The 27,576-nt window shown below is 39.5% G+C and overlaps 2 protein-coding genes across 3 annotated transcripts in view; both read right to left on the bottom strand.

The window, feature by feature from the left end:
• The window catches only part of bin3 (bridging integrator 3), a 163,281-nt gene extending 148,563 nt beyond the window's left edge, over positions 1-14,718 (bottom strand). For both annotated transcript variants that reach the window (XR_009817509.2, XM_061981763.2), the window contains exon 1: positions 14,586-14,718. Coding sequence is in view for 1 of the 2 variants with exons in the window: in XM_061981763.2 (XP_061837747.1) it covers positions 14,586-14,593 (8 nt within the window). In the remaining variant the exon portion in view is untranslated. The remainder of the gene's footprint in view (positions 1-14,585) is intronic.
• A 5,742-nt stretch (positions 14,719-20,460) lies between these two features.
• egr3 (early growth response 3) lies at positions 20,461-26,373 on the bottom strand. The gene is made up of 2 exons (XM_061981757.2): positions 25,940-26,373; positions 20,461-24,505 (listed from the first exon to the last, which is right to left on the bottom strand). Exons 1-2 carry the CDS (start codon positions 26,082-26,084, stop codon positions 23,433-23,435), a joined length of 1,218 nt encoding a protein of 405 aa, XP_061837741.1. The 5' UTR covers positions 26,085-26,373; the 3' UTR covers positions 20,461-23,432.
• Between the last annotated feature and the right edge of the window lie 1,203 nt (positions 26,374-27,576).

Genomic DNA, 27,576 nt, shown 5'->3' with positions numbered 1-27,576 from the left:
TATTTGACCGTGGAACAGACAAATTGCATTTACATTATTTGCAATGAAAAAAAAGGTTTTGAAAATGTATAAAAACAACTGAGAGGTTGTGTTGTCTTTGACTAAAATCCTGAGATCTTGTTATGACGTTGACGACATCATGAGTGACGTCATGAGAACTCATTGCTAGTCTTTAACTTTCCCGTCGATGCACTCTCAACATTTTACTGCAATGGAGCGCACGTCAGCGCCATGGCAAAGCACGTAGGCATAAACAAAGACATACCAGTCTTCTGGGTGATTATGCACAGGCTGCAAGAGCCAATGGCTTTCCACTAAACTGCTCATCCCGGGAGGAGAGCGCATCATTCGAGCGAGCACAGAGCTCCAGTTGAAGACGTTGGGAAGCGGAATTGACCCCAAAGTCAGAGCTCTCACGTCATAGGAGCAAAGTGTGCAGGCCACACTGGAATGCACCCCTCAGCAGAGTCCATGAAGGGCTCTTTTCACTGTGGGTGCACCCCACTCTTGACCTGCTGCTTGGCGCTGCGTGCTGGGAGAAGTGGCCCTTGCCAGCTATTGAACTGAATGACGCCATATTACTTGCTCGATAACCATCTTCCTTCAGATTTGTACCAAGAAGGAGCCGTAAAAAGTGAAGGCGTGTACATGCACAATGGTTTTCACAGTGAATCCTTATGAATAGTGAACAAGAAGTGATCAACTTTAATGGCTAAGATCCATTGTATGGATGTAACGCTAAACGGTAGAATGATAAACCGCGATAAAATTCCAGGCGGTTAGTTACATTGTTAAACTGTTTAATTACCGAAAGAAACATCATTTATTAATGCATTTTAGGCAACACTGCTTACTTCCTGAAAACGGAAGCGACGAGAAAACATGGCGGCGGCGGCGACTACACGGACTTTGCTTTGAAAATGTTCCCTCCAAGTTAACAGAGCCGAACGCTTCGTTTCACTTCATTTCAATCGCTTCTACTTCCGTGGAGTCTCGCTGTGCGATTAAGAGCGCAATGCAGTTGGAGGAGAACAATATCTGATGTTGTGAGAGGTATCACTCCTGTTTATTTTTTTTTGGCCAAACTGTTGCACTGAAGTACATGGTTGTTGGGAGAAGAACAAAGCGTGTTTATTTAACTTTATCTTCATTAGCCAAACTGCTTTGTTTTATATTGATGTCAAAAGGTAAACATGTTTTTTAAATTGTGTTTTTTTTCATTCCACAAAGTAATTACTTTAATAACCATTCATGTGACACAGCATTTTGTTCATGTTTTATAGTTTAATTCCTATACGACATATTTCTGCTCAAACTCTCAATAGATCTGTCCTAATACAGCATGTACATGTACACACATTAGTACATGTAAATAAATGTACATAACTTAAAAAATAACTCTCTCTATCAAAATGTGAAAAAAGAGATAAAGGCAATATGTAACAAAAAAATCTGACACACTGATACTATTAATGAACAAAAACACAAATATTTGTCTTTAAATACATAGATAATGTTTATCCAGAGCAACTGTTATTAGATATTACAAATTACATGATGTAACACTGTTTTACCAAACATAATGAATATTCATGATTAATAATCGCGATTTCAAGATTGAAAAAAAATAATCGTAATTATTATTTTGTCCATAAACGTGCAGTCCTATGTGTAAGACGAGACCTTATATATGAACACTATTTGTATCTATATGGACAAAAAAGGCAGTTACGTCTTATGTCCATAAGATGCCATCTTGCGAAATTTTCACATTTATTTGTATTTATATTTAGTATTATTTTGTTTCTGCCATATTACTTTGTTTATAATGCTTGTGTTGCTTTCATATGCACATTCAACTTTCTACCTGAGCTACATATGTACATTTTGAATGTCGTGTTTGTGTTTTTAAATTAAATTTTGGTTAAAATATTTCAGTATAAGTACTTTTTGAAAATTTGGAGCACATTTAAAATTACCAAAATAATAATGATAACCGTGATCATTTTGGTCACAATAACCGTGATAAGAAATGTTAATACGTGACATCTCTGTTCCATGGTAATAAGCATATTTAATTTAACTAAATGCTATTCAATTAGGTGAAGCGTCGGGATGTTCCGATAAAGGTTCTATGCTGCTGATGCCATCAAGATGCTGTAGTGGCTGCTGTTGGCAGGAGTTCTGTGCTCTTGCGTCATCCTTTTGTGTTCCCCTCTTGTTTTCATGTGTTATTATATATATATATATATATATATATATATATATATATATATATATATATATATATATATATATATATATATATATATATATATATATATATATATATATATATATATATATATATATATATATATATATATGAGCCTTTTGGCCATGGAGACCAGCTGCTGGGTCTCTGCCAGTTTGGAGAGACTGGAGGAGATGCAGATGAAGAGACAGGGCTGCGGAGCTAGCACTGAGCGCCGGGACGGACAAGCTTCACGGTGTCTTGGCTGAATGAGCAGGTATCAGACACCTCAGTCTCCTTAGACGCATCCTCGCTCATCCATGCGGACTGGACACTGGCCGAGTTATATATATATTTATATATATATATTTATTTATTTATTTATTAGGGCTGCAACTAATGATTAATTTCATAATCGATTAATCTGTCGATTATTACTTCGATTAATCGATTAATAATCGGATAAAAGAGGCAAACTACATTTCTATCCTTTCCAGTATTTTATTGGAAAAAAAACAGAATACTGGCGCCATGTTCTTTCAACTTGCCAAATAAAACAAGGAAAATGCTACAAAAATGAACACTTTTGACACCCCTACTATAGATAATAAAAAAATAAATCTGATAAATCTATCGATAAAAAGCAGAGCCTGACGACGCATGCGCGTTTATCACAACTCTCTCGCTCTCTCTGTCTCTGCCCCTCCCTCACAAATGCGCACACCTCCATAATTTGTTTTGTTTTTAACCTTCTTAACCCTGAACGTACATTGAAAATACATGCAACCCTAACTCAAAATGCCGGACATTTGAGGCGTTTGGGGGGCACCGCCCGGGCGGCCCCGCGGGGGAGGACGTGTCCGGTGAAAAGAGGACGTATGGTCAGGACCTAGTTTCACCGGACATGTCCTCTTTTGCTAGCATGCTAGCAGCTAACGGGCTAGGATAGACTGACCATACGTCCTCTTTTCGCCGGACGTGTCCTCTTTTGCGTAGCTGTCAGGGCGGAGTTTCTTGGGTGCCTCAAATGTCCGGCATTTTGAGTATTGTTTACACAACGTGCAGTACGCTACTTAATATGTCCGTGTGGAAACTCGTTCGGTACACATCCGCACCGAAACGAAACCCCCGTACCGAAACGGTTCGATACAAATACACGTACCGTTACACCCCTATTATTTTGATTATTGTTTCTCAGCTGTTTGTAAATGTTGCAGTTTATAAATAAAGGTTAAAAAAATTTAGAAAAATTTTTAAAAACGTAGCCTCAGCGCATGCGCATAGCAAAGATCCAACGAATCGATGACTAAATTAATCGCCAACTATTTTTATAATCGATTTTAATCGATTAGTTGTTGTAGCCCTAATATATATATAATTTTTTTTTTTTTTTTTTTTTTTTGCCTTTTTGTTCGGGACCCTTTGGGACTGTGTGACAAGGGGTGGCACTTTCGTGACTTCTGCGGTGCTTTTTTGTGGACTTCTGGATCTGCCTCCCGGGAGCCTTTTGGCCATGGAAACCAGCTGCTGGGTCTCTGCCAGTTTGGAGAGACTGGAGGAGATGCAGATGAAGAGACAGGGCAACGGAGCTAGCACTGAGCGCCGGGACGGACAAGCTTCACGGTGTCTTGGCTGAATGAGCAGGTATCAGACACCTCAGTCTCCTTAGACGCATCCTCGCTCATCCATGCGGACTGGACACTGGCCGAGTTAGTGGGCGGCCGAGAGTGGAGTCGGCTCTCTTGGTTACTTTGTTGGGTCTGCTTCTGTCTCTGGCCATGCTCCCTCCAACCCAGCAGACGATTGCGTGGAACACCGCAGAGGCCACCACAGTGTATATGTTTGTTTTACTTTTTTATTCATAGCTGTATGTGGAAGTGGCTGGTTGCATCAGCTCTGCTCTTTTAATGTCTTTAATGTCCTTTGATGTTTCCCTCTTACACGCATGTAAGAGGGATGTGTGCTATGGCTATGAGTTGTTTTTTTCCCTTGGCCTCAGTCTGGACCCTCTCTCCAGGAGCCCAGGCTTCCACCGATTTGTTTTTCTCAACCCCCCCCCCCTCCCCCCCCCAATTGTTTACCTGTATCTCACCATTTTTGTAAGGGGCGCTGAAGTTGGCAGACCCGTCAGCGATCCTGTTCTGTCTCCATGTAATGTTTGTCTGCTCTTGAATGGGATTGTGCTGAAAATTTTAATTTCCCCTCGGGGATTAATAAAGTAATTCTGATTCTGATTCTGATGCAGATACCGATCATCCATGGGTGAGATACGGCATCACATGCTTGAAATGCACAGATGATTGTATGAAATGAAACAACAGTGATCAAACAATTGCATGACAACTGATAGTGTGTGCTTAATATCACGGTACACTCCAAAAAGTTATTGTGTGAATGTTCCAAAACATTGACACATACAGTTTTCTACACCAAAATTAATCTATTTATTGTGTGAATGCTCCAAAACATTCGCAAATATGGTTTTCTACACCAAAATGCATCTATTTATTGTGTAAATGCTCCAAAACATTCACACATATGGTTTTCTACACCAAAATTCATCGATTTATTGTGTGAATGCTCCAAAACATTCACACATATGGTTTTCTACACACAAATTCATCTATTAATTGTGTGAATGCTCCAAAACATTCACACACATGGTTTTCTACACAAAAATCCATCTATTTATTGTGTGAATGCTCCAAAACATTCACACACATGGTTTTCTACACCAAAATTCATCTATTTATTCTACTTCTTTTTTTTCAGATTTTGGCGAGCTCTACCGTCCACATTTTTCATCCGATTCAAACCGTTCCAATTTCAAACGGTTCAGCTTATTCGGGAATCGCAGGCTTTCCCTTGACAAATTCCAAAAATTCCCAGGATTCCAGGTTTTCCGGGACATTTTTCCCTTTCAAAATGAATTGGCCATTTTTCAAACTTTCACCATTTCCATATTTTTCAACCGATTCAAACCATTCCACCTTCAACACATTCCACTCATCCTGGACATTCAAACTATCATTTTTCCAAGTTCAAAAAAATTCCAGGAATTCTCAGAATTCCCAGTTTTCCGAACCCTATTTTCACCCTTTTTTCTGTCGACTATTGCTTCCACATTTTCCAACCCACTTCAACCGTTCCACTGTCAAATAATTCCTCTTAATCAGGACAAAAAACTAAATTGTTTCTTGAACTGGAAAAATTTCCGGTTTTCCCAAAATTCCATAATACCATTTCTCAATTAAAAATGTTCCAAGACCAACCATTCCAACTCATTCAGAAAATTCAAATGTTTTACCATTTTCTAAAAAAAAAATCCCGCTTTTCCCAGAATTTCAATGAAATTCCCATTGACATGATTAGGACATGTTTCAAAGTTACACAACTCCCACATTTTTCATCCGATTCAAACCGTTCCAACTTCAAAATATTCAGCCTCTTCAGAAATTGTGTGCTCCCTTCCAACAATTATGACAAAATTCCCAGATTTCCTAGAAATCCCAGTTTTTAGTGACATTTTCCCCATTCAAAATGAATTATACATGTTTCAAACTTCCACAATTCCCACATTTTTCAACCAATTCAAACCATTCCACCTTCACCACATTCAACTCATCCTGGACATTCAAACAAACGTTTTTCCACATTCAACAAAATTCCAGCAATTCCTGTTTTGTTCTAACCTTATTTCCAACCTTTTTTAGTGCGATGACTCCTTTCACATTTTTCAACCCATTTCAACCGTTCTTCTGTCAAAACATTCCTCTTAGTCAGGACAAAAGAACAAGTTGGTTCAAGAACTTGAAAAATCCACGGTTTTCTTAAAATTCCGTAATACCTTTTTTACAATTAAAAAACTGTTACTACTTCAACGTTTGACTGATTTAAACAATTCCAACACTAAACAATTCAGCTCATTCATGCTTTTAATCGTTTTCCAATAAAATCACGCTTTTACCAAAATGTCCAAATTTCCAGGAAGTGCCCACTGTACTGAATGGGACATTTTTCCTAGTTGCACAATTCCCACATTTTTCAACCTATTCAAACCATTCCAACATCAACACATTCCACTCATCCTGGACATTCAAACTTACACTTTCCCAAGTTCCAAACCAAATTCCAGTTTTATATACACACTGCAAGTATATATATATAATGTAGTAACAGACACCTTCACAATAATATGTAATATGTACAATATACACATTGCAAGTATATATATATAATGTAGAAACAGACATCTTCATAAATATATGTAATATGTACAATATACACACTGCAAGTATATATATAATGTAGTAACAGACACCTTCATAACAATATGTAATATGTACAATACACACACTGCTAGTACATATATAATGTAGTAACAGACACCTTCATAACAATATGTAATACAGTATGTACAATATTTACCGTATTTTGGTTATTTTAAGCATTGCGGGAACTAGTTCCTCGGCGCATTTATTTCCGTTTCCATAGCAGCGCACTTCAGACTTCCGGCAACAAGTGTGTGTTCCTACTCCCGAAATCAAACGTGAGTGTGTGTTCTAATCATGGCAGACTTGGTAACAGACAGCACAGACGACTATTTTTGGACAAATGAGGATTCACAACCTTATCTTTTTGAAGCTGAATATACAGAGGATGAACTACCGCTTCTAGAAGTGAGCACAATCAGAGAGTGAAACGTTGGAGTCGACTTAAACAAGTTGAAAAACTTATTCGGGTGTTACCATTTAGTGGTCAATTGTACGGAATATGTACTGTACTGTACAATCTACTAATAAAAGTTTCAATCAATCAATCAATCAAAAGCAGGCAAAAGTCGAGAGAGTGAGGTCGGAGTGACTGACGCTGTAAATGTGGAACTCGGAGCCATGCTATTTGACATAAATGGAGTGCTTACCCAAAATAAACTGGAAAAAACGTCCATGGCCAGAAAAAACGTCCATGGCCAGCTGGACCCAACAGACAACTGTCTATGGAGTGAGTCACTTTAATATTGATCATGATACACGCAGCACGTCATGTGTGTTATTACAACTACAGTACATACACTGTCTGGCTAGCTGTGTACAAACAAAACATAAAATAATACTTTACAGATACTGTAATATGATTGTTCATGTTTTAGTCAGTACAGATTGGTGTCTTATCACCAGTGTTGGGTTAGTTACTGAAAACCAGTAAGTAGTTACAGTTACTTTATTTCAAAAGTAACGCAGTTAATAAATCAGTTACTTACACCAAAAAGTAATGTGTTACTGTGAAAAGTAACTATTTAGTTACTTCTTTTTTTAAGGCTCCCATTAATGCCCTTTTAGCCTTCATTTCAGTACTGTTATTGCACTGGAGAATAATACAATCTGTTGATCAACTTGACATGCATATGCATCACTGAACTCTGCTAAGCAATGTGGTCTACATACAACACACAAAGACAGAGATATGTTTCAAAGCGGCCAATTTATTTTGGGCCAGAACAAATTGACAAAACTATTTTAAATAGCTGCAACATAACATACATAAGTAACAAACCGCATAATAACAACATGTCACAATATAGCTGTAAACCTGGCTTCACCCTAGGAAGGCACACATGACATGATTATATGTCATGTCACTATATACCGCACACATACTGCTATACACACGCCTAAACAGGGTTTTTTCTCTCTCAAAGAATTGTGAAATAAAATCATGTCTTCAGGAGATCAACACTGTACTGAAGCCCAGAACACTCTACGCATTTCCCCAGTTTTAGTTTAGAGAAAAGGAAAGATTGGCCTGGCCCACTAGGATCCCTCTTTATGTTTGTGAACTTTATAGTCTATACATTTAGAGTGATGTGATAATCAAACACACTAGAAGTCTAGAATGAAAGAATATATAAGAGAATTGACAGTGTGTGTACCTTCAGTGATGAATGATGAGCCAAGGCAGAGTTTGAAATGTCTTCTTTCGCTTGCTTTCCATTTTTATGTGCTCACTGTCCACTGTGTCCAGGAACTTGGAAAATGTTTTCGTGCCATTTGCCGTTTGACGCCCGATATCATGCTAATTAGCTGCCTGAAAGCGGGTGACCCCACTGTATAAATAGCCTGCATGTCTTCTAGCACATACGCTGCAATGGCTCTATCAATGTTGTCCTGGCTAGAGTCTGTCTCTCTTTACTAGCTTCGTCGAAGCATGTTGCTTTTGTAGCTGTTTCAGCAGATTTGAATTGCTGTTTGGGGCAGTAGATGGGATCTTTGATCCAAGACACAACCTACATTTAACTAAAATATTATTTTCTTTGTGCTCGACAAAAGAAAAGTAGTGAGAATATCTCCATGTTAAGAAACTCGGCTTCGGCTCCGCCATGATGTCTTGTTAGAAAACACACACACACACACACACACACACACACACACACACACGGCGCGCCTCTTCTCTTCTCCCCCTTGTGACACAGGAAGAATCAGAAGTACGACACCGCAGCTCTCCAATAAAACACACTCAGATCTTCTCAGTTTCTAGCCGATACTATATAAAAAATAACGTAAAATAACGTAAAATAACGCAGTAACGCATCATGTAGTAACGGTAACAGAGTTACTGAATATAAAAAATAACGCGTTAGACTACTAGTTACCGCCAAAAATAACGGCGTTACAGCAACTGCTTATCACAGTGTTGTGCATTACAAACTCAAACACGTTTTAGCTGTTAACGCAGTTGCTAGCTTAGCTCTTGCTGTAGCTAGCTTACAGCTAATGTTGTAGAATACCGTTGCAAAGCGATGTGTTTGTACGCTACAAAAATAGTTCCCCAGTGTTCACTCTAACAACAACAATGTCGCTACAGCTTGGTTATTATACAGGTTACGGAACGTAAATGAAGCGTTGTTGACGGTTTTTGACGAGTCGATTATTGCAAGTTAGACTGCAAAAAAACAGCCTTTTGTCATATTGTCTCTGATTATGATTGTGAACGATAGGCAACATTTTTTTTAAGTGCAGTTCCCCTTGAAGAGTTCAATGTGATTTTAGAATATAGTTGCCATTGTTTGAGTGTTCTCCATGTGTGTGTTGACATGTCCTTTCCTTTCTGCCTTGACAGCTGAGGGATTATAATCAGAGGAAGGTTACATTTGAAATAAAAATGTTTACATTTAATATATTTTTCTCCTGGTACTTACTTTCCATAGGTCATAAAAAATATCAATAATTATCAATATTGACCGATGTAAAACACTTATTTTGTCAAATCTTTTTAAGCCGTATCGCCCAGCCCTGGAATAAAGTATTATTTTTATATGATCTTGGCATATACATAATAACAGTGACGTGCAACATGCAATGATGTCAATTCTGCCAAAAGCTGCCTTTTTTTAATGCAGCTAGTCCAGAGGTGTCTGTGGTTTTCACTGAGGGCCACATCGCAGTTATGTTTGGCCCCAGAGGACCGCTTCTAACAGTACACAATTTTTAAGCATTTTATTAGTAGATTTTTTTTTCTAAACTAAAATGTAAAAAAATATATATGTTAAGTTGCAATAATTTCACCTCAAAATGTATGTTACTGTAAATGGAAAAACAGTACTGCTGTTTTTATTGTAAAAAAAAAAAGAAGAAAAAAAAAAAGAAAAAGGCAGCTCAGTTACCAGAATTTTACTGTAAAATTTACATTTGGTTTATACTGTTAATAAAAAAACTAAAATTTTACAGTAAAATTTTGGCACCTGAGCTGCCAGTTTGTTATGTTGTTGTTTTTTACCGTAAATCAACATGTGTAGATTTTTTGGTGTATTACTGTAAATGCCAAAACGCACCACAGTTTATTACAGTAAAAAAAAAGTACTGTTTTTTTTTCATTTAGAGAAAAATGCTGTAAAAACCACAGAAAATTTCACAATTTACCATGAAATCTATTGCTACTTTTACATTGCACAATTTGATTGATAACTTGCTTTGAAATTGTTATTATTAATATTTATTTAGATTTAAAAATTTGTTTGAATGTTTGATCCTATATTTTTGCATAATTGCGCAATATTTAAGTTAACATAATTTACGATTACATGGAGTACTTATTTTTTTCTCCCAAAATAGAAACACAGAATACACTTAGTAAGAAAAGTTACAGTACTTTATTGATACATATTATTTCCAGGGCCAAATAAAATGATGTGGCGGGCCAGATCTGGCCCCTGGGCCTTGAGCTAGTCTGATATATCGGCAAGTGTGCAGGTGTACCTAATGATATGACCGGCAGAATTATGGCCTTGTTCGATTTTTTGGCACATATGTGGCCTGTATCGTTTTTTTCATGTCAATGTGAACAGTGCAATTTAGATTTGTTTTTATTTCGACCCAGGCCTAGCTTGTATGTGGAAATAAATCAGATGTGTATCCGACTGCAGTCTGAACGCTAGGATTGTGTTCATCTGACCAATGGGTCATCAAATTGCGATAAGAGTCATGAAGCAAATGTCCAACAAACTGCGAGAACCAAAACGCTTGCACTCTTCCTTCTTAATCTTCTACTGGCAATAATTCTGTCCAGAATATGTTGACTTTGATTGCAGAAAATCCCTGAAATTGCGACATATGTGCCAGGACTGAGACCTTCTAGAATTGAAGCCATGTTTACTTCCGTAAACACTGCAACATGTGTGACGTCATGTCAGCATGCGGGTCAGATTGCTGGCTAAGAGTAATACAAAGTTAACATAAAAACTATAATAGTTAGGAAAAAAATTGCAGCACAAACAAATGTGTCAAGTTTGAGGAGATTTTGACAAAGGGGGCTGGATGACGTCACGAGTCAGAGAATATATTTTACAATAACTTAAGGACGTAACGCACAAACGAACAGTTTGACTGCACAAACAAACAGCAATATTTTTAAACAATTTGCAAAGATAACACCCCCCCACCCAAGTTCCTACAGATTTGCAATACGCATGTTTGAGGGGATGGGGTGGCTCAATAAAACAGGAGTCACTACTTTGACAAACTGTCAACATCACTGTTTGTTTGTGACTTTCTGCTTTGTACACGACTGTTTCAGTCACAATGACTTGAAGGGGAAAAAACGTTTAAATAAATCCTCTGTCAAAGCTTGAGCAGTTATACCTAATATTCATTTGGAAAAAAAGAAACGGGAAGTGATTGAACATATTACCTACCTGTACCACGTCTAATACTGCTAAGTTATCCTCAGTCATTTCCCATCATCATCCAACATTAACACTGGCTGGCTTGTATTGGCAGAAATGGTACACGTTATTTATTTTTATTTTTTTTGTCTGGTCCAGCTTCTCAGGCAAATAATATAGTTGATGGAGATGCCCATATCTGCTGTACACATTTACTTTACAAAAGAGAAGTGTGGGATACTTCTCTTGTTGCCTTATTTGTATTTGACTTTGTTAAATGTATTTATATTATAATTTGGTGCAGCCGGGCCGTAGCAGGAGGGGATAGAAAGAGGAAAAAAAGGAAGACAGAGGGGGAAAACAACAATAGAACAGCATCAGCAAATAGGATATGTACAAATATGATGGTAAAAGTGATAGCAACAAAGCAGTTAGTGGAATAAATATTAATAACACAGAAATGATCATGAACATTATTACACTACAAATGGATCAATACAAATACCAATAGAAATAGCACCATTGATAATAAATAACAATAATTACCTCTATTATCAACAATACAATTGTTTCAGATGCAACAATACATATACGTAATGATAACTTGAAATACAAAAGAAAGCAGATACATGGAGGGGAAGAAAGAGAAGCCAACTATATTAACCTTGTAGATTGTTATAGTAACAATAGGTTAAGCTTTGTCAGTGTGCCATGTGTTACCCAGTTTCCCCTAGGGCAACAACGTTAATATATGTTTGATGAAAGGTGATTATATGCATGAGTGTATGTATGTACTGTATATGTACAAACCCAGTTTCTATATGAGTTGGGAAATTGTGTTAGATGTAAATATAAATGGAATACAATGATTTGCAAATCATTTTCAACCCATATTCAGTTGAATATGCTACAAAGACAACATATTTGATGTTCAAACTGATAAACATTTGTTTTTTGCAAATAATCATTAACTTTAGAATTTGATGCCAGCAACACGTGACAAAGAAGTTGGGAAAGGTGGCAATAAATACTGATAAAGTTGAGGAATGCTCATCAAACACTTATTTGGAACATCCCACAGGTGTGCAGGCTAATTGGGAACAGGTGGGTGCCATGATTGGGTATAAAAACAGCTTCCCAAAAAATGCTCAGTCTTTCACAAGAAAGAATGGGGCGGGGTACACCCCTTTGTCCACAACTGCGTGAGCAAATAGTCAAACAAATTAAGAACAACGTTTCTCAAAGTGCAATTGCAAGAAATTTAGGGATTTCAACATCTACGGTCCATAATATCATCAAAAGGTTCAGAGAATCTGGAGAAATCACTCCACGTAAGCGACATGGCCGGAAACCAACATTGAATGACCATGACCTCCGATCCCTCAGACGGCACTGTATCAAAAACCGACATCAATCTCTAAAGGATATCACCATATGGGCTCAGGAACACTTCAGAAAACCACTGTCACTAAATACAGTTTGTCGCTACATCTGTAAGTGCAAGTTAAAGCTCTACTATGCAAAGCGAAAGCCATTTATCAACAACATCCAGAAACACCGCCGGCTTCTCTGGGCCTGAGATCATCTAAGATGGACTCATGCAAAGTGGAAAAGTGTTCTGTGGTCTGAGTCCACATATCAAATTGTTTTTGGAAATATTCGACATCGTGTCATCCGGACCAAAGGGGAAGCGACCCATTCAGACTGTTATCGCCGCAAAGTTCAAAAGCCAGCATCTGTGATGATATGGGGGTGCATTAGTGCCCAAGGCATGGGTAACTTACACATCTGTGAAGGCACCATTAATGCTGAAAGGTACATACAGGTTTTGGAACAACATATGCTGCCATCTAAGCGCCATCTTTTTCATGGACGCCCCTGCTTATTTCAGCAAGACAATGCCAAGCCACATTCAGCACGTGTTACAACAGCGTGGCTTTGTAAAAAAAAGAGTGCGGGTACTTTCCTGGCCCGCCTGCAGTCCAGACCTGTCTCCCATCGAAAATGTGTGGCGCATTATGAAGCGTAAAATACGACAGCGGAGACCCCGGACTGTTGAACGACTGAAGCTCTACATAAAACAAGAATGGGAAAGAATCCCACTTTCAAAGCGTCAACAATTAGTTTCCTCAGTTCCCAATCGTTTATTGAGTATTGTTAAAAGAAAAGGTGATGTAACACAGTGGTGAACATGCCCTTTCCCAACTACTTTGACACTTGTTGCAGCCATGAAATTCTAAGTTAATTATTATTTGCAAAAAAAGTTTATGAGTTTGAACATCAAATATCTTGTCTTTGTAGTGCATTCAATTGAATATGGGTTGAAAAGGATTTGCAAATCATTGTATTCCGTTTATATTTACATCTAACACTATTTTCCAACTCATATGGAAACGGGGTTTATACTTGTATATATACAGTATGTGTATATGTATGTTTGTACACTGTATGTATATGTACGGTATGTGTATATGTATGTTTGTACAGTGAATGTATATGTACAGTGTGTGTATGTGTATATTTGTACAGTGAATGTACATGTACAGTATGTGTATATGTATGTTTGTACAGTGAATGTGCGAACTTTGAGTGTGTATGTATGTACTGTATTTGTGCATGTGTGTGTTTATGTATGAATAACTGTGTGTACGTGAGTATACATGTGTATTTGTGAAATGGTGCACGTTAAATAAACCAGATAATTGTGACAATAACCGTGACACAATCCAAATGTGTTGACGGAACATGCTAACGCGTGCTAGCAACAGTTCCTCAGTGTAAACAAGACGACGAGAGCCCTTTAAAAGAGGTCTGCTGTCACCGAGATGGCGTGTCTTGCTCGTTCAGTTGTGCTCAAGTTAAGTTTGATCATGAGACAGATGAAAATGAATAAAAAAGTATAAACTGGTAGTCATTCTCGTCAAGTTAGCTTAGCATGCTATCTTTAGCTAACTTCTTACTTCACAGGACATCTACAGCTAAGTCTATTAAACACTTATTCACCCACATAATGTGTTTTACAACTCTGTATGAGACTTTAACCGATGAGAAATGAATATGTAATATTTGAAAAGAGGCTAGTGCTAACTTTGTGAAGTTTAAATGTCCGGTGCCGAGTTCGCGTTACCAGGAAATAGCCACCGCCCGGTCCTCACTTCAGCCTATATATTATATTTCATGTTAAAACAAACTTACCAGCTCATGTTTGCGCTCAATGTTTAATCCAGTTTCATTGAATTAGTGTTTTCTTCCGAGGATCTGGTCCCATTCGGCCAGACGACGGCGCTCCTAACAGGAAGTTGGAGGATGAGTCGCTTGTGTTTCCTGGGGGCAGCGTCGCCACTCTAACAGGTAACTTTTTATTTATTTTTGATTTATTTACTTATTTTCAAAACCTTTATTTACTACAACAACATTTACTACATACAATCAAATAAATAATTATCATCAGAACAAGTACAGAAACAGTACAAAACAGCACCAGGGGGTTGTAAACTCAATAAAGCAACTAAAGAAGAATACAAAATATATATAAATGTGTATGTATATATATATATATATATATATATATATATATATATATATATATATATATATATATATATATATATATATATATATATATATTTGTGAGTGTGAATGTTGTCTGTCTATCTGTGTTGGCCCTGTGATGAGGTGGAGACTTGTCCAGGGTGTACACCGCCTTCCACCCGAATGCAGCTGGGATAAGCTCCAGCACACCCGCGACCCCAAAAAAGGGACAAGCGGTAGAATATGGATGGATGGATATATATGTGTGTGTATATATATATATATTTATATATATATATGTGTATATATGTGTGTATATATGTATAAAAGTATGTATATGTGTGTATATACATATGTATACATAAATATGTGTATATATGTGTGTATACATGTGTGTATATATTTTTTTTACATACACATATATACATATATATATACATATACATATATGTACATATACATACATATACACTGTAAAAACTCTTTCAGTGGTATTGTCCATTCTACTTTATTTTTAAAAGTAGATTTATTCCAATAAATCAATTTATTTTTATTTTTAGAGTTTTTGAGTAGTCTATAAGTAAAAAGTGTGAATGTTTTCGTAACTTAATTTTTTATGTGATAAAATTAATTTTATTGGACTTCCAACATAAATTGATTTAGCAAAACTCAGTTCAAAGGTTTATATCAGACCTAAAACGTCAGGACCCGCCCACCTGCATGCAGCTGTGGAAGAACAAGCCCAGACACGTTTCTTCACGGAGCCCAAGGAAAACACTTTACCGAACTCATGTAAGTAACAATTTATATTGTTCAAAGTCAGTATTTGCCAGGATTTAAATGTATACATTTTCAAAAGCATGGTTCAATGTTATATTTAGTTTACTACTTTTCCCGCCGACCGCCATTTCGAATGTGCTCTTACCTCCAACAGCTCATTAACTTCAACCAAACATTGTTTATAGCTGTGAAGTTTATAATTAGCGTTTTCTTTGCGTGGTAGTTTAATATTTTATTCTTCAGTTTATAAGCAGCCACATTAAAGCTGCTTAACTAGCTTACATTCAAAGTTGCTAGCAGCTAGCTAGGTACACTTGACAGAGCTATCTGAAGCCCCCTCAGACCTGCTGTCCATGCACACTCCTAGGCAAAACGCTTCTCTTGTAAGAATAACACTCATTGTGTAAGTCTCAATCTCAACACCCCCCCCCCCCCCCCCCCCCCCCCCCCCCCAAAAAAATCTCACCAGTAGTCACCATTTAAAGGGTAAATTTTCAAATTTTTCTTCCGTGGGGGCATGCCCCCGGACCCCCTACTGTTGCTAGGTTACCAACTTAGACCACCGTGGCTACAAAAAAATCTAGAGGAATACTGCAAATGAGTATATTAGGGTGTAAAAAAAACAGATATAAAGGGCTCTCATCAGGCTTATATATCCAAGAGGTTAGACATGAACCATAACTTGTCTTTTTTGTTCTCTCTCTCCAATGACAGATGGGATGGCCCTGTAAGTTGTGCAGCACTGTTGTACCAACCAAGAGTGACATTTTAAAGCATTACAGACTGCACCATGGGACCTTTGGACACAGCCATTCTTTGCCTTGCATTCATGTAGGTTGCCCATGTTCTTATACATCCCTTTGCTCTCATCTGTCAAGATGCTAAACTTCTCCTCTCTGACACCACCGCCAGAGAGCCTAGCTCCACTCCCACCACGTTACTGGCCTTCTCTACCAACTTGTCCAGTCTGTTTGCGTCCCTCGCTCTCAGCCCGCTGCCCCAGCAGGCCACGGCGTACAAGAAGGCGCCTGCCACCACCGACTTGTAGAATATCTTCTATTCTATTCTATTCTATTATCATTCTATTTTTCCTGACCAAGTTTCCATTGTGACTTGGACATGACATACTAGACTCACTTTTTGCCTGAAAATGTATACTATACTAATACCCTTAATATCAGTAATGGTCAACATTTGCTGTCTTACAGATTAATGAAGCGTTCCGAAGGTGCACTGCTGTTCCACTGGAATCAACATTTATGTCCCAACTGGACAGGTACACTCCAAAACTCCTGGAGCTCTTCAGTGCAAAAGGAGGAGTGACTGCAGCGCATCAAGAACTTGTTGATGGAACTGACACAGGTGGGTTGAAAGTAGTTTAAAAGTTTAAACTGAATCTGTAATCATGCTCTAATAACAGTATCACAGATTTGGAGTAAAATTGCCAACAAAATTCATTTATTTATTATTCTTCTCTTAACTCTAGGACCCAAGTGCCTCTGCAGTGAAGAAGAGAGATGTGACTGTGAGATGCCTCATAGAGTACGTGGGAGAGAGTGGACAGGAGCTAATCTCTGACTACTGTAAGTATTGTTTAAAAGCAGGTTTGGATCAGTCTGATGTACATGCTTAAATTGGGTTTACTTTTATGTGAACTGACTGAACCAGCAGTTGTCAGGTGGAGGTCGAGCATGCAGCTAGTTGGCAAGAGCCCCAGGATAGCCAATTAGCAAAGCACCACAGAGTGATGCCTTTCTGTCTTGTGTTTCTGTTTGCCCTAAAAAAACAATGCAAACAAAAAATACTCCCCTTAAACAAGCATTAAAACATTTACTCTCTCTCTCTCTCTCTCTCTCTCTCTCTCTCTCTCTCTCTCTCTCTCTCTCTCTATATATATAAATATATTACTGTTTGTTTTACTTTCTGGTGGTTCTATTCAGGTTTTTTATATGCAAATTAGAAATGCCAATAAGAAACATGTGGCTGGAAATGCATCTATTGTACCAAGTTTAATGTGCAAGATCTCAAATTAGAATTCAAAAGTTTTCAAAATGGTCATCACAAAAGTAATCATTATCTGAATTAAATCATACAACTTATATTACTGTAAATATAAAATTAGATGTTTGTTTTTTTAATTACTGTTTACTGTTTTTGTATCTCAAAGGGAACTGCAGAGACCGCTGTTCATGAGGACCTGGAAATGAAGAATATGAGCATCTACATCTGTCGTGAGCCAAATGCAGTAGGAATCATCATTGAGGGAGTACCAGTCCTTACTCATCTTGGAAACCTGGCCAAAGCATGCTGCCTACTTCTGGGGTTGACGTATGCACGTAATCTTGAGTATCCATCCAAACTTTCCAAAACATTTGAGGTGTTTCAAAGACTTTTTGTGGGACACTGCGCCCAAAACCAACCCCCAAATTCATGACTCTCAAAAACAAGCTTCTAGCTTAGGCAGTGAGCCATGACTGTCAGTTTGCACTTTTGAACAGCTATTTTCTTGTGTCTGTTCAAAATCATTATACATTGTTCATTGAGTGGAATTCTTCAGAATGTTGTAACGGTTTGTCCTGTTCAGGTTTTATACAAAGCTCCAGGTCATCGTTTCTGGTGTGTAAATTAAGTTTTTTTATGTTTTATACACACTAAATTGCCCCACTGTGAAGCTCCAGCTGGTCAGAAGGAGGGATCTGTGAGTTGTTTAAGTTAAAATGTTTCAAAATATACACACTGAAAGACACTACAGTGAAGGTGTTCTGCTTGTGAATTGTTACAGAAGTACAGATAATCTTAATGTTAAATTGTTTTAGCAAGAAACTGTACTGTGAATGTTCTAAGTAAAACTTGAGATGCTGAGGTCATGCATTCTTTTATGCACTAAATACTGATGTTCTTGACTGTTAATACTGTCCAGCTTATTGACAGGTTTGGATATGGCTTGTGAAAATGTTTTAATATGTATACGGTTAAAAAAAAGAAAACTACTGTGAAGGTGTTCTATACAGCACTTTAAAAAGTTGAGGTCATGCATTCTTGGGGCGGCATGGCGTAGTGGGTAGAGCAACCGTGCCAGAAACCTGAGGGTTGCAGGTTCGCTCCCCGCCTCTTACCATCCAAAAATCGCTGCCGTTGTGTCCTTGGGCGGGACACTTCACCCTTTGCCCCCGGTGCCACTCACACCGGTGAATTGAATGATGAATGATAGGTGGTGGTCGGAGGGGCCGTTGGCGCAAATTGCAGCCACGCTTCCGTCAGTCTACCCCAGGGCAGCTGTGGCTATGAAAGTAGCTTACCACCACCAGGTGTGAATGTTTGATGGGTTCTACATGTAAAGTGACTTTGGGTACTTAGAAAAGCGCTATATAAATCCCAGTTATTATTATTATTATTATTCTTGTATAATATGGATGTTGACTGTTCATACTGCCCAGCTCATTGCCACTGTTTTTATATGGTAATGATTTAATAAAGGTTGGAATTTGATATGTCTTGATTTTTTTATTATTATTCTAAGTAATTATTTTAAGCAGTTTCCATTTTCAAAACAAAGAAAGGGTAAGTTGGTCAAAATTAATAAAATTGAGTACAAAAATTATTTTTTCATTTAAATGTTACTTATTTTAATTAAGTCTTGTGTGTTTAATATGCTGATGTTTTTTTTACATTGATTTTACTCAATTTCTTGGCTTTTTCTGTCAACGCAACTTAATCTTTTTGCATAAATCGAAATGCATATTAAGTTCTACTTACTCAAAATACCAATTAGTTGACTAAACTAACAAAAATTGCTTGGAAAATGTTGCCTTATTTTTATTGAGTTCGATCTAGGCAACAGTTTTTACAGTGTACAGTACATATACTATATATATATATATATGTGTGTGTGTACATTTAAGAAATTAGAATGGAATTTTAAAAATCTAAAAAAAGATCTAATATCGGTCCGATATCAGCAAAAAAAAAATCCTGACAAAAAAAAAAAAATGTCCACCAATGTCCTCCAATAACCACACAATTTCTTCTATTTTAGTTGAGTCATTTACAAAAAGGTAAACACGCCAAGCTGTAGGCTGCTACTACTGTAGGAACTAGCAGCTACACAACAGCTCAGCACACCAGCTCAACATGCATAATACGTGTCCTTAGTGGAACAATATTGTAGTGTAACACAGCACATGTGTCAACACAAACAATAATTAAACAACGATAGTTGCATGTTTCAAGAAAGTGTCAAGTAACGAACGCTCCAAATTTGTAGCACAGCATTATAGTTTTCAGTTTTTTGGTTGTTAGAGGTAGAAAGCGTTTTAAAGTACATTTCTAATTATTTTTTAAAGGCACAAAAAACAGGTCGGGTATTGAGAAACTTACATTTATGAATATAAAACTTAGCCAATAGTATGAGGTTGCAAAGGTAAAATTCCTTTTCAATTGTTTTCTTACAGTGTAAATCCAAATAGCACATGTTTAAAACAAAGCACAAATGTGTCATGAATGTTGTCCAGGATGAAAGGACAGATAGGGATGGAGTGCTTTCACAAGTCCAAAACAGGTGGTAAACAGTCATGTTACATCAGGTGCAGGTAACATCAATATCCTTCTTCTATCTAACATCACAGTCTTTACAGGCTAATAACCATGAATGATTTTGAAAGAAATCTCTTTGAATTTGTTGGTAAGTAAATAGCTGTTAGGAAGACAGACACACAATCATTCTCAAACAAGTAACTTTAGCATTTCAATCAGTGTTTATTTGTGTAAATCAAGCCACAAACATAAGTGGTATCTTTCTTTATTCAAGTACTTACATAGAAATGACAAAACATTTGCATGACAACAAACTGAAGTGCCGAGTAAACCGGGGAGTAAACATGTCCCCATCACAAGGATAGATTAAAATTCATTTCAATATTCAGCTCATCATAAAAGGACCTTATTGTAAGGTAATATAAACATGGAAATAGGCCAAAAAGACGTCCACAACATGTTTTCTGGAGAAAAAAACAAATCAACAAACCAACAGAACAGTATCTTAGTGTGCGTCTCAAATTGTCCGTCTGGAATGGTTCTTATCCCATTTTTCCTACCCGTTGTATTTTCATGCATAATAAAGAAATGAGCACCACCCGCAGCAATGGGCGAGTGGCACTTTGGAACATTTCCGTGCACATGCAAACATGAGGATATACTGCAACGAAAAGGAAACAACACAGGGAAGGGGGAAAAAACAGTGCGTAGTGTTGCTGTAGATGAACACATGATCCCTGAAGCCACCCTGGAAGTCCAGAACTATCTTACACAAGCCCATTGCCCCGAGGCCGCCTTCACAGAGACCAAATCCAACAATTAAAAACACAAACAATAGCAAAAGGCTGCCTACCACTCGCAAGCAGACTGAGGTCACTATTTTTTTTTTTTTTGATTTGTTGCTCCTGTGTCTTCACCGCATATTGTTTTTGATCAGCCAACCCTGCAACCCAGTTGGCACAAAGATGGCTGCTGACGTTGGACAGCGTCCAACGTGGAGCCGAGAAGGAAGATGAGGCATATTCCCGTTTCTGTCAGAAACCATCACCCTATCCTTTTGTGGAAGGGTGAAATGAAAAAATACAAAATAATATTGTTCTTCGAGGAGGGATTGTTTAATTAATCTGTAGGATTCACACATCAGGAGGATTAATTTTCCTGCCGCTGGTATTGTTTCTGCCACCAAAGTACACGGCGAGGGGGTGGGAAGGAGGACAGTGTAAATCCATCTGTTCATTACAACAGCAACAACAACAAAATGTCATGAAACAAAGTGACAAGCAAGGATGTGACCAATGACATTGAATTTGCCAGGTTGTAATTATACTTCATTTAGTCATGGAGGAAAAAAAAAAAACGATGTGTTGCATTCTTTGGACACGATGCAACATCAACACCGCGTTCACCGTGTAATTAAACACATCCATCTTCTCCTTTTGGTCAAATATATTCAAAAAGCATGAAGTCATAATCACTGGATAATGTCACATTGTTTTCACATCAATATTACATTGAACATAAATAGTTGCTATAGCTAATCACATTGTAAACTATATTGCTTTGTGCTTTACTGCATGGGAATAGCTGCTACATCATGTTGGGAGGGTACTCGGACCACCCATTTAGTCATATTTCATGTGGAATTCTGAACTGTTCATTTATCCATGGAGATGAGCTGAGAAAGGAACCCGTCAGGCCAAAATAATTGGAAAGTAAGTGGACACTTGCCAGGAAGCCAGGCATGGCAGCGAAAACTGCTCCTTCCGAGAGAGGTGGAGAACACGTCCTCTGACGCTAAATCCACATTTTCTTTTGTCCACAACTGCCTTTCTTCCAGACAAATACATTTAACAAGCTCTTTGAAGAACCACCACACCAAAAAAAAAAAAAAACGACTGCCATAAACTGTTTCTGTTGAATATCAATAATTGTATCAGCGATAAAGTTCCAGAAATAAGGATTATAATAAAATGAGCACCGCCTTGCCACACGAGCACGGTTATTAGTCCCAAAATGCACATTAGGAATAATGAAATACCCTCACATCAATTTTGCAGAAAGATGAGTATCATTAGCTTGATGTCTCGTGGCTTTCTGTAACTCAAGTAGTCATTTATTCTGAGTGTATCGGTAAATTCTGCTTGGATTTGGGGAAAAAAAAAAAGAAGTATGTTCGACAATCTGAGGAAGAATATTCTGCGAATGCGAAGAAAAGAAGCCAAATGAAGACAGGTCTTTTTACATCCCTTCAATGTAAAACCACATGATGTGAAAACATGTTGGCAATCATTTCATGTCTGCAAGGTGAAGGAGAAGTTTGCACTTGTTCAACAGCCCTATGTGGCTATTTTCATTTATGCAGATGTTTTGCACAGCGTGCAGACTGACATGCACAAACAGCTGTTTGAGCACACAACTGATACTGTGGCCACATATGTGGCACAAAAGCAAGGAACTTGTCCAATCCCAGCTGTGAAATGCCCATCTTTTGGAATCTCATAGCAAACACCTTTATGACAGAGTGGGCCGAAACTGGGAAGCACTGCTGCTTTGCAAGCTAGCGCCACTTATTTGTTGTTTTTTGGTGTCATCAAATACTGCTTCAAACACGCCAATCGATGACATAAAACCATGTCAGTCAGTTATTTACATTTAGCCAGACTGCGCACAAATCCTACATTTTAAAGGGGAGATAAGTTTGGAATGTGACCTTTCTTTTCAGTAACCCCAAAGTGGACGCTGATATCGCTGCTGTGTTTGGCCAAATATATCAGGCACCATAATAAGAACAAGATTGGCTGAGTGACCACAAAATACATTTGGCACATTCATTGGAGGAAACAACATTCAAGTAGAAAAATCATAATAAAAAACACCACACTTTGCAAAAAGAAAAGGAAATGAAAGACAAGCGCCACTGTAAGGTGTCCATGACAAACACAACAATTGCACTTTGAAAGTATCCCAGACAAGTCACTCACCCCTCAGAGATTATGGCTTCCTCTCAGGTAAGAAATGTACAAAAGTGGAACCTCTGCAAAGCCAGCTGAGACAACCGGGGGCCTTTTTAGCCGGAATGTACTAAGGTTCTCTCTTCATTCCTGGGACTGAAAGGAAAGGGAGGAGCTGATGTCTTTCAATGGACGCGGCCCCGTCGTGCTGAGTCTCAGGGGCCGGTCTAAGTGCAGGTAGTGGGGGTCACGAGGGTCCCATGGTGGGGCCCCCACACGAGTTGCTGGGCGAGCTGTGGCTCCCGATCACGCCTTTGTCCGAGGGCTTCTTGTCCTTCTGCTTGAGGTGGACCTTGGCGTGTCTCTTTCGCTCGTCGCTGCGGGCGAACTTGCGGCCGCAGAACTCGCAGGAGAAGGGCTTCTCGCCGGTGTGCGTGCGGATGTGCGTGGTCAGGTGGTCGCTGCGGCTGAAGGAGCGCATGCATATCCGGCACTGGAAGGGCTTGTGGCCCGTGTGGATGCGCAGGTGCCGCGTCAGCTCGTCCGAGCGCGAGAAGCGCCGGTCGCAGTTCTCCGCCGGGCAGGCGTGCGGACGTTCGTGGACAGGGGTTTTGCTGGGGCGGTTGGGGTACTTCCGGGGTCGGATGGGTTTGAGCGTCAGAGTCTGGGGCGGCGGGTGGTGAGTGGGAGGGTGCTGCTGCCCGCCCATGAACCCCGGGTGGATCTGCTGCTTGTCTTTGAACGCTCGGATGGTCTCCAGAGGGGTGATAGGCGGAGGGTTGACTCGGATGGGGTCCATAGTCTGAAAGGGCTTGTGCTCCATCACGCTGACCTCCCCTTGGTGGTGGAAGAGGTTGTAGTCGGGGATCATGGAGAAAAGACTGCCGTCCATGGGGGCTTTGGACGTAGAGTGGTAGTCGTTGCCGGGGTAGGACAGCGCCGAACTGGTGGCAGGACTGTGGTGGAAGGACACCTGGTCCTGGTAGAGGTCACTGCAGGTGGGGTAGGCGGGCAGGGGCGCGCCGTAAACCTGCTCCATGTCGGAGTTCTGCCCGCCCATGCCGGCCGCCGCCGACGGCGCCTGGGCGCCCACCGTGCCGGGCGACGGAGAGACGCCCAGGATCCCCGCGCTGACCAGGCTGATGATGTTGTTGTCGGGACACCAGCCGGAGCCGCCGATGCCGCCTGATGGCGGCGTGTCGAAGGCAAACTTGCCCAGGTAGGTGACCGTCTGCCCGCTGCGGTTGGACTGGAAGTTGGAGCCGTACTGGATCTCTGCGCCGGCTTTCTCACCGCCCATGCCGATCTCCATGATGTTGTCTGGGTCGGAGCGGAACAAAGACATGAGTTCACAGCACCGACACAAGGAGGCAAATTGTTCACAATTCAAGCTTTTGGCCTGGTGGAGTATTTAAAAAAAAAAAAAAAAAAAGTCCTAAACTTCCTAAAGAAATTGAAGTGGCGAGCGAGGCGTAAGTTGAAGTGACAGACTGCTGCATGTGAAGTCTCTCCCTCTCACAACCTCAACACTCCCTGGATCCAGGCTTTGTTCCCTCTGGACCACAGCCAAACTTAAGGCAAGATCCCTTCCTTTTTTTTTTGACAGGGGGGGGAGAAGATTAGGAGGCAGACGCCTTTTGCACCACGCTCAGGGAGTGTAAAAGACCTCCAGTCAAGGCACATTTACACCATTTGAGGCCTTGATACACCTCCGTCCCTGACTCTGACAAACATCTCATTTGCAAGAATGCACTGAAAGGGGAAAAAAATCCAAGCACATTTTCAGCAAAATGTACATTTATAGAAATGCATGTGAAGAATGTGTGTTAAAATGTAAGATTCGGATGGAGTTGCATTTGACGCTAAATGCCCCAGCACACGTTTTGAAGGCGCATGAATCACTGGTGCATATTCTTTTGTTGGCAAAAATAACACTCAATATAGAGAATTAAAATAGCAGCACACTATTTTATCATTTTCATTTATATCTCATTTTATTATTGTCGTTTTAAAAATAAAATCATTAAGTGCTAATAATTTGCTGTCAATTGTGGGTTGTTTTTTTTACACATCAATTCTCCACAGACGGCGGAGATATTGTGAAGGTGAAAGAGTGGGCGTATTTAGTCTTGTGGCTTTTAATTTGGACAAGACCGTAAAAAGAAGAGGTGAGAGTTGACGAGGTGTGTTGCACAATTGATCATTGATTTCCTGCCAACCGCGACTCTTATTCATCGCGCCGATTAAAGTGACACAAAAATAAATGTGCAAAAAAAAATGTAAACACGGCCTCGCGGTTTAGTGCAGAAAAAGGGTTGCACGGGCCTGCCGTTCTTTATTGCGGAAAATCAGCTATGTGTTAATATTAACACTTAAAAATGGTAAAGTAAGTGTCTATATATTATATATTATATATTGTAATTTGGGTTTGTCGCGTATTTATCTTCACGTGCAATCGCCGTTTTAATTATAAATAATCTTGAATATAAGAAATTGTGTTTGCACTTTCATATTCCCCCAAAAGGAATAAATAATAAAACCTGCAATTTGTAAATATTTGTTGTACACGTAGTGAGCAGTTAAAATAAAAATATGTTTTAATCCAGATTGAAGAGTGGTGCGCGCTAACAGGTGCGCGCCTCCCGGACAACTGTTGCCTTCCTCGGCGCGCGTCTCTCCTACGCGCGTCCTTTTTATTTTATTTTTATTTTTTAAAATAAAGCCCTGTTAAAAATGTGAAAAGTGCCTTCTTACCCGTGTTCATCTGCGAGTAGTGGTTGATGGGCTCCGTGCTGGTGAAGATGTTCATGGAGGCGGGGACGTCCTCTTCTGGGTACAGACTGTCGTTAATTAGACTGCTCATGGTCAGAGGGAGCTTCTCCGCCACTTTCCCGCTCATAGCACTGAGAGGCACTCCGGCATGGACGCACACCTGCGGCTGTCCCCACCCACCGGCCCCGCTCAGGTGCGGCCAGGTCAGGGGGAAGGAGAGAAGAGCCAGGCGGGACGGACGCTGGGCTTCAGCTTCTGGTGCGGTCCCAAGTTTTTTTTTTTTCGTTTTTTTTCGTTTTTAAATCTCCCAGCGTCGATCCGGGCTCCGCACTCCCGACAACGAACTATTCGGTCATGATTCGGAGCCTTAGTGGGCTGCACGTGAAAAGAGAGCCGCTCCACACTTGCTCTATTGGAGCTGCCGCGGGGACTCCAGTGTGGCGCGTTAAATAGGGGGCTGGAACCTTGGCGTGACGTACATGCCCATATATGGACAGGGAGCTTGGCGCCAGCCTCCCGGAGTCGGACAAGTGGAAACTACACACGGGGGTAACAAGATAACCGCGGCAAGAAAACTTCCTAAACACTTTTATTGTCTTCTGCACGAGTAGTGAACATTGCGCCAATAAAACTACGTGAACATTAGCGTGATGATTTATGTCACTATGTAAACACACACGTCGTCTTCTTGCTGCGCTCAACATACTTTCCACGACCATAACATTGCCGCAAAAGGACGCGGAGTGACGCAGATAAAAGTTTGTCAACACAGCAAAAGCACGCTTTGCTTTGACTGGGGGGATTGGGGGAGTGGGGGGGGGGGGGGGGTTTAGGGCCGGTGTTGTGCCGGAAAACGCACCCCTGCCATAATATGCACCCCCTGACGCGGATATCTAACTCGGCTGTTGGCTGAAATAGCCTATTTTAAATCGCCTCTTTCGGCATAAAAAAGTACATAAAGTGAAATAATCCAAGTTTTCTTTAATTGTGCTTTACTTGTGGATGAATTAAAAATTGTGAGCATTTAATGATTTCGCCGTCATTCAAGTGGCTGAAATCGCCTCTTTCGGCATAAAAAAGTACATAAAGTGAAATAATCCAAGTTTACTTTAATTGTGCTTTACTTGTGGATGAATTAAAAATTGTGAGCATTTAATGATTTCGCCGTCATTAGATCAGATAAGGCGAAAACAACCAATTAATATTGGAATATTTGCTGTCCCGAAAATGTAGTATTGTCTACCAAATGACAGCTATACTGTAAAGAATGTGTACACCAAAGTAAACCTCTATATGTACTTTTTTAGAGACATCAAGAAGGACGAATGTTTGCTGCTTCATTCGACGTGTTGTCGTGATCCAATACTCGTATTTTAAAAATATGACATTTTCTTTAACTTTAAGGAGCTTATGGGTGGATTGATGAATAAATAAATGAATGCATCTGATGTCTACCTTTGATTTGGTTTTAAGAAGTTTCAAATTGAACATTCACAAATAACGTTACCAAAAGTACCCGAAGTACCAGAGGCGGAGTTATGGGGGGGTGCATTTCCCACCTGCCATAAAATGCACCCCCCATCTATCTCTGGTTAGGAAGGTCCTAGAGACATGAAACT

This window comes from Nerophis lumbriciformis, linkage group LG24 (assembly GCF_033978685.3).
Source record: "Nerophis lumbriciformis linkage group LG24, RoL_Nlum_v2.1, whole genome shotgun sequence".
In the NCBI taxonomy this organism is placed as follows: Eukaryota; Metazoa; Chordata; class Actinopteri; order Syngnathiformes; family Syngnathidae; genus Nerophis; species Nerophis lumbriciformis.
This window is presented reverse-complemented; position numbering and strand designations above follow the sequence as displayed.

Bases quoted from the DNA above. Each gene is read 5' to 3' on its own strand.
- egr3 (XM_061981757.2), bottom strand. From the start codon at position 26,084: ATGAGCGGGAAAGTGGCGGAGAAGCTCCCTCTGACCATGAGCAGTCTA. The intron at 24,506-25,939 runs GTAAGAAGGCAC...GCTCCGACCCAG, and splicing joins CTACTCGCAGATGAACACGG to ACAACATCATGGAGATCGGC.